This window comes from Wyeomyia smithii, chromosome 1 (genome assembly GCF_029784165.1).
Source record: "Wyeomyia smithii strain HCP4-BCI-WySm-NY-G18 chromosome 1, ASM2978416v1, whole genome shotgun sequence".
NCBI lineage: Eukaryota > Metazoa > Arthropoda > Insecta > Diptera > Culicidae > Wyeomyia > Wyeomyia smithii.
In genome coordinates this window covers 53,251,119-53,273,032 of record NC_073694.1, presented here as the reverse complement: position 1 = coordinate 53,273,032, position 21,914 = coordinate 53,251,119, and the positions used below count along the sequence as shown (strand labels likewise).

General features: G+C 37.7%; 2 protein-coding genes across 9 annotated transcripts in view; one reads left to right on the top strand and one right to left on the bottom strand.

Moving 5' to 3' along the window:
- LOC129718634 (glutamine-dependent NAD(+) synthetase) overlaps positions 1-21,914 on the bottom strand; it is a 162,911-nt gene that overhangs the window by 74,207 nt on the left and 66,790 nt on the right. The window contains exon 1 of one of the 3 annotated variants that reach the window (XM_055669587.1): positions 9,787-9,914. The exons of the other annotated variants lie outside the window; for them this stretch is intronic. Within the exon in view, the coding sequence (XP_055525562.1) occupies positions 9,787-9,804 (18 nt within the window). The 5' untranslated portion in view covers positions 9,805-9,914. Of the gene's footprint in view, positions 1-9,786; positions 9,915-21,914 lie in introns of those variants that run through there. 3 annotated transcript variants of the gene reach the window in all.
- LOC129718631 (cytosolic carboxypeptidase Nna1) overlaps positions 1-21,914 on the top strand; it is a 331,733-nt gene that overhangs the window by 243,367 nt on the left and 66,452 nt on the right. The window contains exon 1 of one of the 6 annotated variants that reach the window (XM_055669578.1): positions 7,634-8,078. The exons of 4 other annotated variants lie outside the window; for them this stretch is intronic. In XM_055669578.1, coding sequence (XP_055525553.1) covers positions 7,994-8,078 — 85 coding nt within the window. In that variant the 5' untranslated portion in view covers positions 7,634-7,993. Of the gene's footprint in view, positions 1-7,633; positions 8,079-21,078; positions 21,680-21,914 lie in introns of those variants that run through there. One more of the 6 variants, XM_055669582.1, reaches the window with a different exon arrangement.

Below are 21,914 nucleotides of genomic sequence, written 5' to 3'. Positions count from 1 at the left end.
CATCTTTGGCCCACAGAAACATCTGTGCAAAAATCAGCCAAATGAAAAATGGCAAATAAAAAATATTAAACTTGTTCGGACTTTTTTTGGAATACTAAATTTTAAGAAAAAAGCTGGGAATTCATAAATTTTCTGTGGGATCGTTTATAAAATATATATTATTGGTATTATGAGTTTTCATACCCCTGCCGTTGAACATGGCTTTATTATGAAAATTATTGATTGAGAATTATGAAAAATTGATTCTGGCATTAGAAAATATAAATCACCATGCAGCTCCATTGTACTGTCAAGAGGTGAACGAAGGAAGGGTTGAAAAATTGTGTGTATAAATACAACATTATGGTTATTGCTACATATGAGGGATCGAACTACAAAACTTCGGTAGATAAAACGAGGTTTGTTCCTTTAACTCAATGCCCAAATATACTTTGTAACATAATTCTCTGACCCTCCTCTTCGCTACTTAACCCGCTTCTAATAATTCAAAACATCAACGCCATTGTCTCTATGTAACCATCCATGCTAAAAAGGATTCGGGATAATTTCCGTTAGAGAATATCAAATTTCCATCCATAACATGCCAGCACAATAGCTATGGCAATTTCATTCAAATGTTTTCCACATTTCAGTTCTCTTATCCTGCAGTTAGTCTGTTCGTAAGATGAAGGCAAGAGCACAGAGCGCGCCAATTTGCCAATCTCCCTTGCGAACGCACTTAAGACCGAATACGTGACTTCTAACTAGGCGGGTACCTTCGGTACCGCTCAAGCTTTCGTCGACCCCCCACACATGTGCCGGGTTCCGTGTGGGTGGATTAAGCTATTTTATCTACCATCCACTGGCGGTGGGCCGACTAGCAAGAGCACCATGTAAACGGTTGTTTTCTTGTTTCCATCATCAAAGCGAAAAATTCGCTGTCATGCTGGAACAAACAAACTCATTTTTTGGGATGTGGGTCTGGCTGCCTGCCTGCCTGCCCTTTTCTACGTTTCGTTCAATACACAACACGAACGTCGTGTAGGGGAATGCCATGGCAGGGTTGTGTCAACTTGGTTGACGTTTACCGTTAACTTTAGTTTTCCAAAGAGTTTTAATCGATTGATTGCGTGATGGTTGAAAATCAAGAGCATAGTTAAGTTTGTCACTCCATAAATAAACACAAAACTTCGGTCTAATTTATTGTCGTTAATAAAAATGAACCGTGAAATACATTAACGATGACGGTTATGGTAATTTTGGTTTCCATTTTTAGCCAGGGAAAACTTTTTCATTGCTGCCAAAAAAACTTTTCCCATATCTTTTTGATCGCTTAAAACAAGTCACTCGAAATGTGAAACGAAAAGTTTCTTATCACTAAGCAATGGAACGAATCGCAACCTGAAGCAAACAATTCAACCCTGTTACGACATTCCCCTACTTTTGCGGGGCCCTCAGAATTCTCCTTCGATACACAGTGTTTACCGACAGCAGTAATTCCTATCACGGTTGTCAAGGATCACGTGGCTTCGCATTTCGATTTTTGTGTTTAATGGTTGCCGAACGTTGCCAAAGCAAGCAAGTAGCAAAATAATAATATAAAAACAAGGTTCCAAGCGAGCGAAGAACTTGTACGTGCGCTGCTTCCGAACTGCAACGGAATTCAGTTTCGATTACGGCTGATACCGATATCCTAGCGGAACTAAACTGAACTGTCATCAAACGGAATGGTGAAGCAACGCCGAGTTTCGTTTCGCTGTTTCAGGGCAATACACAATCTGACGTAGTGTAAAGTAAATTACAATACTTACGCCTATATTTCATCAGAATGTTACCCCCTCGATGCGGGTCGACGCACAGTGGGGAATCGCTGGCCATCAGCCAAAAAAAAATTTTTTCGTTAGCTGTTTCATAATATTTTTCCTTTATTGCTATAACATTCAAGTGTCTAAATCCAAAATTTGGGCGCAATATCATGAAATCTGATTTTTTTATGACTTTTCAAAGCTTGGCGAACTGACGTTTTTTGACATTTTGAAAAAAAAGTGCATTACTTTTAAACGTTCTGTAGCTTCAATGATAGCTTGGATTTTTTTGACGTCAAAGGAAAAGTTGTTGTAAATATTGTGCAAAACAAACCCTTTTCATAAGATATTGTTAAATTTTGTCATAGCAGGCCTTACACTAAAAAAATTAAAAAAAAAAACGTGATTTTTTGTAGAAAAGTAGCTTAAAAGTTTAGTTGCCGCAGTTTGCCACGGTTGTGACTAAATTCAAAATTTAGGTAAAAACGTAAGCTTTCAAATGCATATTGTCCGCTGCTGCGCAAAACTGTGTAAATTGTCACTTTAGTAAAGAAAGTGATAGCAGATTTTTTTAGTTTTTATTTTCGAAGTTGAAATTTTATACAGGATTAATTTTAATCATAACCATGATACCCTGCTAATGAAGATTAATGTTATCGTACTCAATCCGTAAGGATAAATTATAAATTTGGGTAAAAATCACAAAATTTATCAATGAAAAGTTATAAAATAAGTGTAAAACAAGAAAACAGTAAACAAATTTTTATGAAATTTTTATTATGTCAAACTTTATCACTTTCTGCTAATTTAAAACAATATTAAAAACATTCAGCCCTTTTCAATTTATGATCATGAAATTCGCTAAACTGATTGAAATGTCAAATACTAGCAGCAAATTCATACCATCAAACTCCGGCTAAGCCCGTTTGAAGATTGCTTGTGCTTCGCACTCGTTTGCATACAAAAGTAAAGCACATATTTTGCTTTACGAGAAAAAAACAAAGAACAGTCGTCGCCCTCCGCATCTTTTCGTATTCATTTTGAACGTTGTGTCATTCCAGTGTTTTGGTTTTCAAATTCATAAATTCGTTGAATTTTATAATGGAGCCTTTAACTTCAGTGGCATCACCTAATTTAATGTTCAGTAAGTTGTCAATTCATGGTGTTATACATGTATTTAAATGTCCTCTTTCAACCATAGAAACCGGATTAGGAAGATAACATATATATGAAATAATGAAATAACGAAAATTACTAGAAGAAATGAAAATTGCAGCGGAATACATTTTTCCTGCTGATAAGTATAATGAACTTCAAATTTTCTGGAAACAATTCAACACGAGATTTAAGCGATCACAGCAGAAGATGATGATGCTGATGATGATTTTTTCAATTTGTAACTAGTTTGTATTACTTATGTTGTTTTAGGTTATTATAAAAAAAAAAAAAAAAAAAAAAAAATATATATATATATATATATATATATATATATATATATATATATATATATATATATATATATATATATATATATATATATATATATATATATATATATATATATATATATATATATATATATATATATATATATATATATATTTAGGCAAAATTTGTTTAGTTCGAGGGGTCGTCCATAAATTACGTTTTTTTTATGGGGAGGACGCCCGGTGGCACTACTTGTGGTTAAAGATCATATAATTCTATAAAAAAGAAAAAATGTGGCAAAAAATATTAAAAATTGAATTTCGTGCTTTATGGACGGCCCCAAATAAGAAAATTGATGCCAAATTCGTGTTCAGCGCCCCAAAATTATGTAAATACCAAGTTTTTGTCGCATTTATCGACACTTTTTTAGCTTGGCCAGCCTTTGTATGGAGTCGCCCCACTGTGCGACGGTTGGTAACAGGTATCCTTGCCTACCATGTGTATAGCGATTCCGTTGGCAACAAATTGTGCAAAGTTTTATTTATCACCTTGCGTTGCAATATGCTAGCAGTGTCTGTGGCATATACTGGAATGCGATGGTTGTTGTTTTTTTTTAGAAAAACTCATAGCCGCACGAGGATTCTATACGAAAGCATGAGTCCACTAAACTTGAGTGATACGGTTGAATAGGTGTGACTGAATAATTATATTCTTAACGTGACTAATAGTTCTGCACCAAAATAACTTTTAAAGTGCGACCAAAATTTCAAAAGAATTTATTGCGTGAGGTTTTTTGATTGAAAAAAAAAACTGAAAATGCGCTTTTGTTCCGCTGTCTCAATATTTTAGCTCCGAAATTGGGAATAATTCTTAGTAATTTAGAAACAGTATCTTGATTGAAATAAGCATACTTTCTTGATATTATTTTTGATACCTGTTGTTTTACCTTCATCTGTGAATTAAGAGAATTTTTCTATCAATTTTCAGTTTGGTTTGAACTCGGGTTAAAAACAACATTCACCGATAGTCTTTCCCAGCCTTGGCTATTAAAGCAGAATTCACCTGATGTGGATTGAGAATTTAATATGTATATGATTTTGTAACGGGAACATTTTCTTCCTTCAAGCCGTGCAACACACGATACATGTTATATTGTTGCCTTTATTAGGCAACAATAGGTTGGCAGGAGTAATGTTCAATTCACTTGGAGCAGCAAACGTACGGCGGTCTGAACTTTGCGGCAAGTGTAATAGTAGAACGTTTGTTGTAATCCACCAAACGAGAAGCATCCGAAAATGTTTATCCTTACGAGGTTTGACCTGTTGTGACAAATTTCCTAGCTCCTTTGTCGCTTGCCTCCGGTGCCATCTCAATGATGATACATTTGTTGGCAGGTACACCGTTGACGATAAAATAATGCGCTTTCACGCTCAAATTTCGCTTATATACTGACAAACTGTGAGCAGCGTAGTCCATTTTTTTTTCATAATCCTAAATTCTATCACTTTCGCGGCGCCGATTTCGTTATGGTGTAAGTCCTCCGTAGATGAGTAAGGAAACAATCCGGATTTTTCGTACATTAATATTACGACGTACGATATGAAAATTTTCGTACGTTGTAGAATGGCATAACCGGAAATAATTAAGTCACATATATTTTTCCAGCTATTCCATTCCACAACGTACGGAAGATTTGTTATGTCAGAGCGGATATCGCGCGCTATCTGACCATGAAGCATTTATGCGATAATTGAATGAAAATTGCAATTGCAGCAACCGGCCTTTTTCAAGGATACTAAATGTATTTGGAAGAGCATAATGAATGGTTATTACTAAACTGCAACTGTGGTTTGATGCTGCTGCAATTGCGCAACAGTGTGATGTTTATTACGATTCGTTGCTACTGTGCATCAGTATCGGTATATGCGAAACAAGTCCGATTTCAAACAGAAAAGTTCAGCACGTTCTGCTCACGGTGCTGAGTCCGTTTTAGAAAATTCATAACATTTCATAAACAAGGATGTAACGTCTTGAAAAAGACGGTTATTGCTTGACATCACAGCAGAATTTCCACCTTCATACTAATGTCTACCGTCGGCAGTATCAAACACGCAACAATCTGCTACCATGCGACACGGGGGAGGAAACATTTTTTCCTTCCAAGCCGCGCAACACGACACAATACATGTTATTTTGTTGCCTTCATGAGAGTGCTATCGGTCCGGCTCGACAGAATATCCACAAGAAATCTTTATTTTTCTTTCAACAGAGTCGACTTGAGCACTTCGATTAGTGCGTTTTCGACGTAGAATTACGTCTTACGGCAACATATATAGGGGTACAAATTGTAAAACCGCAAGCATCGAGAGCGTCACGAATATTGCCCACTTTCAAAAGTTCTGAACTCAGCCAGTTTCCAACGGATTCCGTTTATTTTCAAAGCAAAAATAATATGTGAAACATATACGGGAAAATATATCGCTCACACCATTAAAATGATTAACCCTAATCGAGTGTATTTCCAAAGCTATTGCAAAAAATTATTGACATAAGACAGGTTGTCGCAATTCTACGTTAACCTTGCGGTCGTTTCTTATAAACAACCTTTTCCACTTTTTTGAAAAGCGCAACTTCCTCGATCGTCGTAAACGCGAGATATATGCCTGTTCTGGGTGATACTGAACTTTTTTGCTGCAATATTCAAACTGCGTGTTGCAATACTCAGTGATGCGATTCCAAACTGCTGGCGGGTGCTGTAGGGGGAATAGGGGCATAATGAGCACCCTAACTTGGTTGCTGATTTAAGAATGGAAAACGACAAAAATTTTATGCTGTCTTCAGTGCAAAACTTGGATTACCTATCTTTAATTAAAGGTACACTATTCACAAATCGAAAAGTTTATCGTATAATGGTGAAAAACACAAATTAGATTCATGCATCAAAAACTCGCAATCAGTCAATGTGTGACAATGAGCACCCCACTGGGGCATAATGAGCACCCACGGGGTATAATGAGCACTCTTATAGAACATATCTTGAAACTGCGTAGAAGTACAACTAATGTGCCAACGTTGATCGCGGGATGCCGTGATACTTTGCGACTTGTTTCTTGAATGTCCCGTCGGGCCTTATGGTGGCCAATCCTGCCTGCATTCCCTTTTTCTGACCGATTCGGTCTCAAAGGTTTTCTAATATATGTTCGCACCATCACTGTAAACAAACACTGACTATGGAAACAGACAAACTCACAAGTCTACTGAGATGAATTTCTGATAAGTTTATGTGACAAGGTGTGCTCATTTCACCCCACCTGAAGGTGACCATTTCGCCCCTATTGTATTAGTTAAAGTTAACATGAGATTTTAATACTAATTATAGCTTAAAATCAAAACTTCAATGATGGTGAAATTTGGGGTACGACCCATACGTCATATTGATGTGTCTACATACTTGATTGAGCCATTTAAACGACCGTAGAAGCGTATTTTGTACTGCGCAATAATAATAATTTTTCCAACATCCGGAAACCAAATTGATTTTTTCAATATATTTCCTTATTTCAACCAGACAAACCACTTTTGTTCTACATAAAGAGATACTGTAGTAACTACTAAAGAGTTCCACATACCATATTGTATTAAAAAATGCGTAGCTTCGCATAAAAGAGGGATGCCCATTTCGCCCCGTGTGCTCATTATGCCCCTAATCCTCCTACATGTATTTATTTCAAATCTTAGATAAAAAATCGTTTAATTTGTTACGCTGATGAGCGGCTGATTCTCAGGAATGCATATTATCGAAGGTATTGCTATCACGGAATGCAAAAATTTTATGTTAGTTAGAACCATTTTTTTCCATTTCAGGATTTTAAGATTTTAGGAGTCGTATGAAACAGAGAGTTGAAACGAAATTATTTTGTTTCACGATTTTGGACACAATTTTCAGAAATTGTATCTTACTATGTAGTACTATCTGCTACCGTTTTTTTATAAAGTAGAATTCATTCTCGCTCAATATGTATGATATTCTATAAAAAGGAGTAAACCCAACGACTTCTCCATTCCGCTAAGCATAAAAATATAATGACTGAGCCACTAGACACAGCGAATGAGACAGCACGACTAGCTTTGAACACATCACACGAAAAGGTGTCGTGGAGCGTTGTCTGTTTGTCCATCACACAGCTACTAGCATATAACTGCTTTACGTTCCTCCCCCTGAATAGCAACTTAAAACGGCACCCGCACTTTGCTGCTCTGCTTCTCCGCTGTATGTCTCACATTCTCACTCTTTCTCCCTCCTGCTTCGCCTTCTCACTCTCGCATGGGGCTACCGCTGCGGGCATGCTGATAGTGCCCATTTTATTTCCATCAGGTTTTGCCAGGTGGAGAATGAAAACCTGCTGCGTTGTCGGTTTTCGTTCCCCAACGGTGCGCTTCAGCGAGCAATCCTCGATCAAACATGACTCGGGCAGGAAGGTGAAATTGATTTACGCTGCCGGTTAGCTGAAAAAAAAGTTGGCCTTCCCTGTTCGTCCTTGCGATTTGCGTGCCCAAAACATCAACCGCTTTCTTCGACGGTTTTCTTCGCTATCAATCCAAGATTTCCGGGAAATTTGTGTTCAGTCGCTGTTCAACCGATAACGACGCGCAGTGGTGATCGCCAATGGTGTGTAGTTTTTGTTTGTCAGTGTGAGTTCAGTGTTTGTGCCAAAACTAGAAAGTTCAGCTTTCTGGTTCGAAAATGACCGCAATCTAGTGAGTTTTTTCCTCCATCAAGCATGGACTGGGGTGTAACAGCTGGAGACCGAGTGAGATGCTTGCAGACCCAACTGTTCCCAGTATGTGCCACGTTGGCTGCCAAAGGTAAAGGATACATTCGAAGTCACTCGAGACGAACAGACTGCTATCGGCAGTTCAAAATTGTGATATTTAATCAATAAATTGATTGTCTTCAAACAGAAAAAAAAAAACAAAACAAACGAAATAGAAACTGTTTCCACATTGCCGAGAGTGCAGCAGGCAGACCTTCGTGTCGCGCGTTCCGGCTGGGAGTCGTGAAAAACTGGCCAACAGTACGGCGCGAGAGGTGCAAAAGTGCAAAACACTGTCGGCGTTTTTCCTTTACTTGCCGCATAATAGAACAGACAGACACTCGCACAGTAAGCTTGAGCCGGTAAGGTGCTAAAGGGGGATGAGGTGGCAAAAGGGGTGACGAAAGAGAACAATAACAACACCGGAAGTATAGTTACGCGATAGTTTGTGTACATGCTAAGACTTACGAACCGATGAGTGGCGAAGCACAAAAGATGCAAATTGGTTTGCGTTCCCGTTCGACTCCTTCGTTTCGGAGCAGTCGATGGAGCCGCACGGTTATGTACGGTATAGCGCTTGGAAGCGATGATGGGGCGAAGTAAGCCGTCGCGCTGCGCTGCTGTCGGCAAAAATGTGTTTGCTTTCTACTTGCGCTGCTGGAACAATTGGGTGACTGCCAGATGCGTCTTTTCCATTTATGTGTTTGTGTTTGCTCATGTTTGCGCTTAAAAGTTGCAGGGCTTGGGTGAAGAATAAACAGGTATTAAATGGTGTTTCACTGCTGTCGCCACCCGTGAGCATTTTCGGATTGGTTGGACGCGAGTGTCTTTAATAAGAACAAAACTATTTTCGTAAGATTTCTCTGCAGAGCGTCCTTGTGGCTGCTCCGTTTGGATCAAACAAACTAGTGGACTTCTCGCAATTTGAACCTCCTTTCAAATATTATGTGCATGACAGTATTTTGGCTCAACCATCACCATCTATTTGAAACCTCCCCCGCCTTCATTTTCATCAACTTCTTTGCTTGTGCACTCAAACGTTTGTCGATGGTTAGTCTTAAGTTTGGCTACCAAGCCTGACGTTTTTTTTCGCTTTAGTATAGTACTTAAAAACGTTGTCGTCGTACACCGCGCACAAAACACTCACCATTTATAATGGCAGCTGGCTGCCGGTGCACATCAAAGAGGCATCCACGGGAGGCTCTCGCTAGAGTATGCTTCGGGCGGCACGATATAAAACATCTATTTATTTACCTTTCATAAATACCAACACACCCACGTTAGTAAAACTCCTCCAGAGCCGTTTTGTGTTTCGTGAGTCTGCTGATTTCCCCCGAGCCGAAAGCGGCATGAATCGAGCCTCATAACGACGTTGCACGTTGCACGACGACACACTACACCGAGGGAAAGGACGGGTGAAAAAGAAGAGTAGGGTGAAGAGCAGATGGACTTTGTCGAATTTGTGTGGCTGTTTTGCAGCGTTAAGTAGTTGTGCGCGTCTTTTTATTGCTCTTTTACAACTACTCTACTTGCTTTCAAAAAGGTAAAATGTTCGGGAAATTTTAGCCACGTTCTCGTCGCCTTTGCAGTTTTCGCGGCTAAGTTTGCCAGCTGTGAAAGCTATATTTTAATAGTGCAAGTTTTGCATTTTTGAAACAAACATTTTTTTACTCTCTTTACGATAAGCAACATTTACGAGTCTAAGGAAATGTGTCCCAAAAAACGTCAAATTATTAACAACAAATGAATTATTCACTTACCTGGAATGAATAATGCATCTCGGGTAAATTAATTTATACTTTCTCTCAGTCGTCGTCTAAATCAGAGTAATCTCACGTAAATCTCGCGGCCAGGGTGCGTTTATAAATGGATTTCTGAGTCGATCCTTTCGAGTGGAAGATAGAAAAGCAACTAAGAGCGAAACGAAACGGCACCGGCATCGGTTGGAGAAATTCAATTTCACCACGTTCGTCGCTCCGCCTGCACGTGTTTCGAGAGCCTTGATCTGGCAAGGAAACTTTTGTAACATGTGGCCTTGTTACGGGGTAATTTGCTCAAAATAACTCCGAAAGGTAAACGGTTACGAGAAACCGGTCGGCTATGACGAGTGCGTTTATTGTTCTTAAGAAACCGAACAAAGGTAAACATAGATCGTGTTTCAATTGAAACCCCTTTCCATGATAGCAGAGACTTTCCCTCTGTCTTTGTCTCGCAGACAATAGCAGATGATGATGCTGTAATATTAATTATACTTCGCACCAAACTAAATATTTTAGAAAGAGGACAAACTTTATATATTAATTCGTATTGTTTATAAATGTTTTTGGATACGGGTTATGGATCGCACTTCGAATGCTTTGTAACATATTTTGGCCCGATTTTCATCCGTTCGCAATATCTCATGAACGTTTTGAACTAAATTTAATGTGCTGTGAACCGTTTTCCTTAGATTCCTGTTGATTTTCCTGAGCCGTTTTTAAAGCTTTGTTCGTCCTATTCTACTACTTTCATATAGACATCAAATGGTTTACAATCAACAAGCAATCTTCTGAAAGTCATCCCTCGAAAACGTGTTACTGTCTCTCGTCATCATTGAGATGAATCGATTCGTACAGGTTTAACATCTCCAAACATTTTCAAATGTTAGTTTAGATTATTTTTTGGAAAAAATATGAACAGTTGCTGAGACCAGTGAGGCCTGTACACCCACAAAGTTACATTAAATTCTGTAAACCACTCTGTCGAGTTGGTACAAAATGCGCTTTTTCCTTGAGTCCATTTTAAAATGTTCAGAAGAGTTTTATACAACTGAATTGTCTTTCTTGAAAACTTAAGTTCAACAAAATCAAAGATAAACGTTATTGAAATCATTTTCTAGGGAAAAAAATATTTTTTTTAAATATTTCAAAATGGAAAGCTAGACAATTTCCTCAAAAACACTCCTTAACGACTTCTCTCTTCTCTAACGCTTTTATGGTCTCAAGCGAAAACCTGAAACCACCTCAAACATGAAAAAGTTTTTGTTGGAGAAACTTTACTGTTTTCAAGAGTACCCACTTTGGTTTGTTCGAAAGAGTTTCAGACAACTAAATTGTCTATATAAAAAAAACTTATTTTGAAAAAAAATTTAAGATTCAATTATTTTCAAAATGAGTTTTTTATATAGACAATTTAGTTGCCTAAAACTCTTTCGAACAAATCAAAGTGAGCACTCTTGAGAACAGAATCAGTTTTTGTTTTTAAAATATTTTTTTTTCGGTGAAAAATATTGAATTCAACCTTTCAAAATTTTTAAATGAAAGATTAGAAAATTTCTTACAGGTCATCTCTCGACAACTTTCTTATAACTCCTATCGTTACCGTATGTCCAGGAGAACACAAAAAAGTTTTTGTTACAAAAACTTTTTTTCTTTAAGAGTGTCCTATTCGATTTTTTTCGGAAGAGTTTTGGCAGCTTAATCGTTTACTCAAAAAACTCATTTGACATTTGATGACCGATTTATTTACAAACCTTTTGTTTTTGAATTTTTTTGGTGCGGGATTCCAAACTTAATGTTTTCAAAGTTTTTAGATGAAAGTGAAGTTAATTTTTTAGAACTTTTGTCTAACATATTTTACTACGCTTGTTATACACAGCTATAAGGGTTCCATTTGCTATAGTGTTAAGAACAAGAATGAAGTTGAATTTTCTACACGAAGTCTTTCGTAAGATTTTTGCAATGAAGGCAGAGCGACGCAGATTCGAGAATGAGAAACGAAACAAAACACCTTCGAAACTACTGAAAAATTTTCATGAGCACCACAAGAAAATTTGTGTTTTCCTGATGCGAAAATTACCGTAGATAGATAGAACTATTAAGTCATTCCATACTACTTCGCACATCGATCCTGATCGACCATTTTCGGTTTCGCTGAAACTTTTCACAGTTCTTCATGATAACAAAGTCAAGGTGAAATGGAAAACAAGAAAAGTTATGAACGTTTGAGTATTTTAACATTTCCACTCCGAACTTTTTTTGAGTGTTTTTTCTAGTTACACATAACAATGTTGAAAATTTATCGCAACGCGCTGTTTTTGTACCATAATCGAACATTTTTATACTGTCCCTGTTGAAATTGAATATGTGTAACTCATCGGCGAATCTTGTTATTTGAAGGTTGTAAAAATAAGACGAACACACAAGGTAACCAATTTATACAGTACGTGTTTATATTAAGTAAAACCTGGTTTAGAGAACCGGAAGCTGAGAGATTGCGCAGAGACTAGTTTCGCTGTGTACTATTTGACTCTATTATGTCATGTCCACAGTACAGATACGAGGTTGCAGTGTTCAGCAATTCTTTTTCTTATAGGTTTTTCTACAACTTTGCTGAAGAAATTAACCTGGTATTTTCAAAATCAGAAAAAACTATTTTTATATCTAACTGTTAGGGAGAAAAAACCGAAAACGGCAAAAGAGAGGTCTTGTGTTATGGAATAAACTTGCTAAAGACACTGGATACATAAAATCAATATTTCACAGTCAAATCTAAAACGATCGCGATTTTTCGAGTTTAGACCACTGTGCACCGGTAGCATTGAACATTTTCCTTGGCCGCACAGAATAAAATTACTCTCCGATCTGCCCTCCGGTAGCTACGCCAGTATAATATCCTTCAGCATACGATGGTACCTCTTGCTGTCTTATGCAGAATTAAGGTAAGGTGTAACCAGCTCTTTTTTTTCCTGATGTCGTGTACCTCTAACTGCTATACTGTAGGCTCCACTCGCTACCGTGTGACGAACAAAAATGAAGTTGAAATTTCTACACACAGTCTTTTGTTTCGAGTTGAGCGTAGATTTTTGCGATATAGGCGTGGCGACGCAGACTCGAGAATAAGAAACGAAACAAAACACTTTACTGAGTCAAAATATGTAGACAGTGGAATTTATTCCATCCAAGTTATTGTTATCTGTGCTTGGGAAGCAAGGCTATAACAAGGAAAGTATATGGAAAAGCTCGAACTTGGAACTTCTCACCTATTTTGACCATTAAGCAGTAAAGCAACAATGTTAAACATTATATCAAACAACTGTCATACATTTTATCTATCCACCGACATACAGTTGACTAAGTTGCATTAGATCGTTCATTTGCTATAATCGTTTGAAATATGACGCAGCATTAGCCAGTTTCGATTCCATTTTTACAAAATGTAATCAAGTATAGAAAACAAAGACGTAGTCCTACGTCAAAAAACGGGCAGCCTTTTTAATCTACCAATTTGTATCTGGCTAAAACTTTCCACAGATGTTACTATGAGGTAGAGATGTTTTTTTAAGGTTTGTGAAAAAAGGAATAGTGATGATTACAAATATCATCAGAGCCAAAACGGTTTGTTCGATCGGTGTGACTTTCCGAAAAAAAAATATACACTGTGAAAGAAACTTTTTGACGTGGACTTTTTGAGTAGAGCTGTAGTGCTGTAGAGAATGTAACGAAAATGTCCCCTCTTAGTTTCTGCCCCTGAACGGATTTTAAACGCCGATGTCTTGATTGGAACGTGAAGGTTGCCCCAAACTGTACTTCGTGTGTTCGACTCGACAATATTTTAAGGATGTCTTCTTAATTGCGAATGTAGAAGAAAAAAAAGCTGTTTTCTATACAGACGTTCGTGTCAGCACTACACAATTAGCACGTTTTGGCCCAAATCCACCGGAGACATTTTTTCTCCTTTTTAGCTTATGACGAATGTCCTGTGACACACATACAAGCCATCGTCGACATGGTAATAAAATGAATGTCAAAGAAGAAACATTAGAGTATGGGGAGCTAGACGGCAACGTAACAGTCGCAAAACATTTTTTTTGTCGGCTGTCTTTATTTTGCCAATACCACTACTGTTATAGAGGAACGCCATAGAATGTCATCAAAATACTACAAGGTATACAGCCCTAGGGTTGTATAAAATGGTGACGTGGGACTAAACACTAGGGTCCTTCACATCGAGCTCGTATACGAATACCCAGCCGTAAACTGTGTATCTTCCATTACTCGTCAATGGAGGTGAGTATTTTTACGGCTGGGTATTTGTTTACGAGCTCGACATGAATACCCATACTGTAATTAGGGGATTTTTGTTACAACATATACAGAGTCTGCAGACAGAATCAATGTGTGTGCTCAGCGACTGTACGTATTTTTATTTTCAGCCTCCCCTGGAAATTAATTTTTTGAAATATATTTAACAACACTCGAAAAAAAATCGTATATATTTGGCGATATTAGTATCAGCCTGTAGTATTTTTTGGTGCAGTCAACATGTATTTGACAAGGCACAAGTATATCATTCTTTTTGAAGAAGCACCAAGAATTTCTCGTAATGCGTCAAAGTCTGAATTAACTCTTTATCCTCAAAAACCAAATCCAATAATACTTACGTTATTTTAATAATTGGTTTTGTCTTATTTAACTTTGATTAAATCAAATCTTTGATATAGTTCTTACTTTCAAAATAATATAGACGCCCTTACAAAGGTTCATTAATTGGCAAACATAAGAAGATATGTCTAACAAAATTATTAACAAGTTCCAGCAAAAAAACCATAACAATCAACAATTCCATTTGTTTGTTTTTTGCTTGACAATTTTTGTCATTTACCTACAACTACTTTCGCTGTATTACGAAGACTGCTAATATACATACATTTATTATGGTAAAGCTTTGAATAATAATATATCATCTAACCATTTTGAAATGTAAAAGGAGATTCTAATGAATCTTAGTAAATAAACCAAAAATTTACAACATTCGCAGGCTCTTACTCTTCTATAAATGTATATATGTGGAATTTACTCTTTCGATACTATCCGGTCACGATTATTTAGTGAATATCGAAGATAAAATGGAATAAATATCCATTGCAAAATTCACAATTCTTGTGGAATAGTTTATGGTAATCATATTTATGAGATAAACTTTCAATCACCATCAACAGCAGCATTGCAGTTTTTCCTCGATTGCACACGAATAGAAATGTACGAACAAAAGTCTACCACTGCAACATGAATAGTACCGCTGCAGTACGAATAGAAGTGTACCGCAGAAATGTACGAATAGAAGAGTACCGCTGCAATCATAGACGACGAGAGACCTGCGGTTCTTTACTCCACTGGTACTGTTGCTTTTACCAGCATGTTTTCTTTCAAGACATCAGTTTTTAAGAGGTTTTGAAAGCAGGTTTAGAAATTGTTCAGGAATCAAGATTGTTTCAAACTTTTCGGAAAACTTTTACCTTCGAGACATCATTTAGTCTAAGTTCATGGAAGCAAAAATAAATTGACCTATTGGGACGGGGAGATTCTGTCAATTTTTATATCGATATTGATACAGGGAATATCACGGGGAACGGATGGTGTCCATTCACGCCGTAATTGGTTCATTGTTCGCGTAAGTTTTCCTGTAACTTTTTATCAATTTTCACCGTTGAGCAGTGAAGTAATAATGATAACTAGCGTTTTATAAAATTGTTACACATTTTATCTATCCAACAACATATTGTTTATTGTTATCCATCTTGTGGTTATGCTGCTATTAACGTTTGAAATCTGACGCAACATTTGCTAATTTCATTTCCAATTTTACAGAATGCATCCCAGTGTAGTAAACAAAGTCGTAGTCCCACGTCAAAACTGTTATCACTTAGTACATTTTTTCCCCTGCTTGTAGTATAATAATGGAAAGTTTAGTTGAAAAACAATCGCAGCATTCAACCGATCACCAGCTCGCTTTCGAAACTGAGAACAAGATGGTATAGTATAGAACTGTACTTGCCATGTTCCGTTTTGAATGTATGCAATGATACTGCTACTAAACAGATCTTCAACACTAGTGTCTTCACCGATTGGTGACGTTTTCTCTTAGGTTTAAGTATAATAATTGGAGTAAAAAAACTAACTAAAATCAATTGGAAAAGCAGCGGTTATCCAATCATGAGCTCGCTTTCTATTCCTGTTGTTTGTTTTTTAGCTGTCTTAAAACTAGCTCCGCTTTTATTTTATGTTCTCACAGTTTGTCCCAGTTGCGCAATATGTATGTACGGAAAATAAATCTCATTTCGTGTTGAAACTCCGCCGTGCCGGACCGATTGAAATCGAATAAACGCAACAATGTCTCATGTTTCGTGTAATGTTGCGGTTCAAAAGTAAGGCAATCAAATTGTTCTCGTGTCGGATGGAAGCAGATAAGGGAACTGCTTAAATGACGTAGCATATTTTCATGATTTTCAAACCCCCCCTCCCCTCTCGTAGCATTTGGTCACAAAACTTCAACTCCCCCCGGAAAAAAAACGTAGCATTCGATTGCCAACCCCCCCCTCCCCCTCCCGGTTTTGAGAAAAACATACAAAAATACAAGTGACAACATAAAAAAAATTCTTGAAAAAAAAAATCACTGTGTCTAATTCAATCTATTTATCACTTATACAGTGGAGGCAGCATTCCTTTGGATGTTAACTTCGCTATGGATTAATGTTGCTTCGAAGAGATTGTGTTTTGGTACGAGGAGGAAAGATGTTTATACAACTCCGTATGATCTATGTCTGTAAAAAACACAGAAAATATTCCGTAATTCGCAAAAAAACTAATCGCTGCACTTACCAGTTTTGAATAGAAATGAGTATCCCCTCACTAATACGCAGAGAATCCTGAGTAAGAATCCCCAGGATACCGATTAACACGGTGACGAAATCGTGAAAGGAATCGCAAACACGATCCGGAGGATTCCCACTCACGATTCTTATTCAAGAATCCTAGAGCCATATACAGGGCATTCCTGAGGATTCTTTTTCCAGGAATCCTTTTCAAGGACGCTCACGAATCCAATTTGAGGAATCCTAGCGAATCTATGAGAATCGTATGTATTCGTCCGGGTCTTGTAATTTTAACTATTGAAAACATTGTGGTTTTCAACAACGATTTTCGTTTTCAAAACAAATTGTTTGTTTACACAAAATTTCAGAATGCTACAGATAGAAAAATTTCGACAGCTCTCGCTGCAAAACTTTGTGTAATGTTGTAGTGTATTTTTTGTATGCATTTTTCCTTCGAAAAAACCGGTCTTTCAAAATAAATGCTACGTCGATTTTAATCCAACGCCCCCACCCCCCTTGTCGCAGCTTGTCACAAAACGAATATATCCCCCTTACCCCCTATTATGCAACGTCATTTAAGTATGGACCCTAACAAGAGTGCAACTGTTGCGTGTTGCATATTGTCGGGGAAAGACGGGGGAAAAATTCTGTTCGTGCTGACGTGAATTGGTAGCAGACATGAGCATGAAGTTCGAAATTTTGCTGTGCTGTTTAACTTTAACCGTCTTTTTTTCAAGACGTTACAACCTTTTGAGTTAAGTGTTGTGATTTTTCTAAAATGGATTCAGCATTGTTAGCAGAACGTGGCGGACTTTTCTTTTTGGAATCGGATAAGTGTTGCTTATAACGCTTATGCATGGTATCATCGAATTGTGGTGAATACGCGTTTTTCTGGCTTTTAATCACAGTGGAGTTTGATAAAAATCATTCCCTAAGCTCTTCCCAATACATGTAATACACAATCAGAAATAAGTGCCAAAGTTTATGACGAATCGCATATAAACAATCGCTTCCATAACTTATGATGGAAAATTCCATAATATTTCACACAAATCGAAATGATATCGCACAAAATTTCCAAACAAAATCTTAGTTTACGTCAGAAGCAACTGAAATTTGAATAAAAAAAAACAATTTACGTGACGTGTAATATTCGAAAAAAAAAAACCGTTCAGGTTCCAAAAAGATTGATTAATGCAATTGCAAATTTCTTTCAGTTATCGCATAAACGTATGGTTAGCCCGCGTACGATATCTGCACTGACCTAATTATAAAACTGGAAATATATCTTGAAAAACTCGTTTTTGAGAATCTGAATATTTTTCTACAAAAACTACACTTACCAACCCGAGGCTTACCAATAATAATTAACTGAACTTGAGGGGATGAAAAAAAATTGTCAAAAAAACTACTTTTTTTAAATGTTTTTCACAGTGTATATTTTTTTGGAAGAAAAAAGTTTGTTTCCTAAACTTTGTCGAAGACATTATACCCATTAAACAAATCGTTCAGATGTTAGAAATATTTTTTATCATATTAAGACACAACGTACTGTAGTGGTATTGTTATATGCTCGTAATCTTGCATGGAATTTGAACACCAATGTCTTGATTGACAGGTGAAGTATGCATAGTATTATCGGATCGTGATTAACCTCACACGACACCGCATCTTCAACTAATTTACATCACCGTTTCAGTTTGATTAAAATAATCACCTCGCGAAGATGTTTATGTCGCATACATGTTGTTGCCCAGCCTTTTTTTCAAGTTATATCATTCTCTCAATTTTGTGAGCAAACTTCATCTCGCCTATTTTTTATTTAAATAATTTTAAACATTCTTCGATTGATTCCACATACCTCCGATTTGTTTATGGTCTGCAAATGCAACAACAACGACTCGGATATTGGATCCATTCAAACTCAAAAGATAAATCATTTGAATTGATTGGTTTGTACATCATCCATATTGAATTGGTTTGTATAGTCACCATATTGGATTCCGAAATGGCATGTGGGGTCAATTTCTGGCCTCCGAGTGTCATTCTGGTTTCGGAATAAATAAAACAATATCGCACGCTACCGGAATAAATAAAACAATATCGCACGCAACCCTGTGGGGCTGACAAAGGCATGTTGTAGGACAAGTACAACCCAACTGGTCTCGAGGTACGATGCTGGCCCAACAAGTCCCGGCTCTGGAGAGACTGTTGGTGTCAGTTGGATCGTAGCACTAGCCAAGCAATGGTCCTGTACACTAACAGTTGGTAGCGAAGTCTTTGTATAATAAACAGAAGGTCGAGTTCCGATACGAAATGTAGCACCAAGGCTTTGCTTCGCTTTTAGGATAAGTACAACGATATACTGTGCCCCAAAGCTGAGTCGAGAAAATTTTCACCTCGAAAAAATCCTCGATTTGGCCGAGAATCGAATTCGACATCAAATCCGTGTGGGAGAGCTAGCCGATAAACTTCGCTAACCACAGAACCACGGTGACTACAAATACCCGGATATACCCATTTCCGGCTGTTTAGCAGACACCGGAAATCGCCATCTTGGATTTAAAAATGCCGTGTAGGTCAATTTTTGACCTCTGGTTCCGGAAATACCGATATTTGGTGGTATTCGGCCATTTTAGGCTGATTTTACAGAAACCTAAAGTTTCCATCTTTGAATTAAACATGGCTTCTGGAATTGATTTTTGGCTACTGTGCATCATTCCGTTCATTTTTAGCTGTTTTGTGGAAAAATTGGTTGAAATATCTGCTTTATTTGTATGGGAGTCTCCTCCACTCCCTCCAGAATATGATGAAAAGCTCGATGAAAAATGTTAATTTTGAGAATATTGAAGAGAGAGTAACCTAAATGAATGATTATCATGTAGCAAATGATTATCATGTAGCAATTAGCATAACCGTGGTTTTGCGCGCTCACATTACTCACTCTCAACAGGAGCAGCCTTGACGAAGTGTTTTTTTGTTTTTACCTTTAGCGATACCGCTTACCGTGCAACGCGCATAATTTTTAAATAAACTATTACGTAGTTTAGTCTTTGATCAATTAATTCGAGAACAACATTCGAATTGTTTTTTATTGAAATCGACTTTACAAATTTCGTTCAGCGGCAGGTATCAAATGTTTTGCCTTCTCGAAAAAAGTTGCCATGAAAATTCCAGCTCATTCGTGCAGCAGTATCCTTCCCAGAACCGGGTATAGTCACAAAATTCCATTCTCACAGACAGGCAGACATTCGAAGCAGCCTCCTGTTGTGTAGTCTTCGCCGGAATAAACTGCTGATACTAGACACCTTATTTCCCGTGTGAAAAACAACGACTGCCGCATGGTAGCGAAATAATTAGGGTTCGAGAAATAGAGTAGCGATAAAGTTTCCTGTTTTTAGTAACTATAGGTGACAGAAACAAGAGTTAAAGCTAGAGAAAATCGGAAAAGAGAGTTGTTTCTCTCCGGGGTTTCGAGAAGGTTAGGTTTAAGTAGAATTTGTTCAAAATCAATCTAGCAACTAATCATGTTTTTTTTTTAAATTAGTTTTGAATTTCTCTATATCATTTTTAATCATATTTATTTATGAAACGAAACAAATGAACTATATGATTTTTGTGGCGATTTTACAGAATCCAAAAATATCTTTGCTTTTTTGTAGCAGTGTAGCCAGGTTTTTCCTTCGTTCAAATAATTAAATCAATGATTTTTAAACTTTAAGAAAATATTGAAAACATGCAAAACTAAATAAAAAAGTTAGCATATGAATGATTAACGCTACTTTCAAATCCATGATGGTCGTTTCCAAATGGTATGGATTTCATCATCGAATTTCAAAAACCGACCATGTACACTTTGTTTATTAGCCCAAAAAAATACCTGAGAAAATTTCACCTTAATCGGACATGATTTAGGGGTGTCTCAAAGCGCTCGTAGTTGTGATTTTTTGACCCTTGAAAATCTACATGAAATAAGGAAAATCATTCCCATTGTTTAAACATAACTATGATATTTAATTGTAATAACGATTATTGTAATTGTTGTATGACGATATGATACAACGATCAACAGCCACCCAGTTTCGAACAGGCTACACTACGATGAAAAGTGTATCGTGTTTTTTTCTCACCAGTCGCGAGAAACACTTGCTCACTTGCGCTCACAAATCGGCACGCTTGGTTCACCGTAGCTCGCACAGCCGAACCACGACTTCGGTTTAGCGTCGTCACCCCCGCGCTGCCCGCACCAGCAGGATCGTGTTTCGATTTCGCCTGTTTCGTGTTTACCTGCCTGCTTTGGTTGCTCTCCGCGTCCGCTCGCCAGCGTCGTCGCGTGATGACGGCACAAAGAACGCCGAGACGACTGTGGCGGCGGTTGCTCTCGGGAAAATTGCATCCCACACAACCCTCTTCGGGCCGGCCAGACTCTAGAAAAGCACCAGCAGCCAGGCTGACCAGCCACAGTCACTCAGTTAGCCAGTCGTTCGCTGGATTTCAACCGGTTAGGCCGCGTAGATAATCTTGGAAGACGTCGGAAATTTTCGAGTACACTTTGCTGGCCGTTTCGTTTGCTTCCGCGTCACCTGTGTCAGTATAAACAAAAGTGTTCCTACGGAATAAAATTGTTCTGTCGTTTAAAAAATTAGTCTTAGACCGAATAGTTTTGGTGAAGCCTGAAACAATTGATATAGGACGTTTAATACGCGTGTTTATTGCGTTTTTAATTCGTTTACACGCTACACACGAGCGGATATGTGCCGAAATTAAGTGCAGTGAAATCACCAGTTTGAACTTGAAAAACGAATCTGAGCAAAGCATCAAGTGCACTCGTCATTGTCGCCACTGCTTGGTGATCGCAAGCAGAAGAAGAAAAAAAAACGTGACAACAGCTGATTCAGCCTTTTCGGCGAGGCGAGATAATTAGCCAAGCTAAAAGGGGAAACAACGCGGAAAGCTGTCTCATTAAAAATTGCATAACACTATCGGATAGTAATTGCACGTTCAAATAGCGAACAAGAAAGGTAATTGAAATCGAAAGGCGATGCGGCAGCATCTTCTACTGCCAAGAAATTATTTCCTACGGCTGCAAGATAAGTTTGTCACATTCTGCACGCCCTATCCCGGTGCTTCCGATGCTTCACCTAATGCTTGCCTCAGATTTCTTAGAATCAAAACAAAGCGTTGTTGTTCTCGGGTGAAATTGAATGAATCCAGTCGAGGCCAGAGAAAACAAACTGAAAACGGTCGGAAAATAGG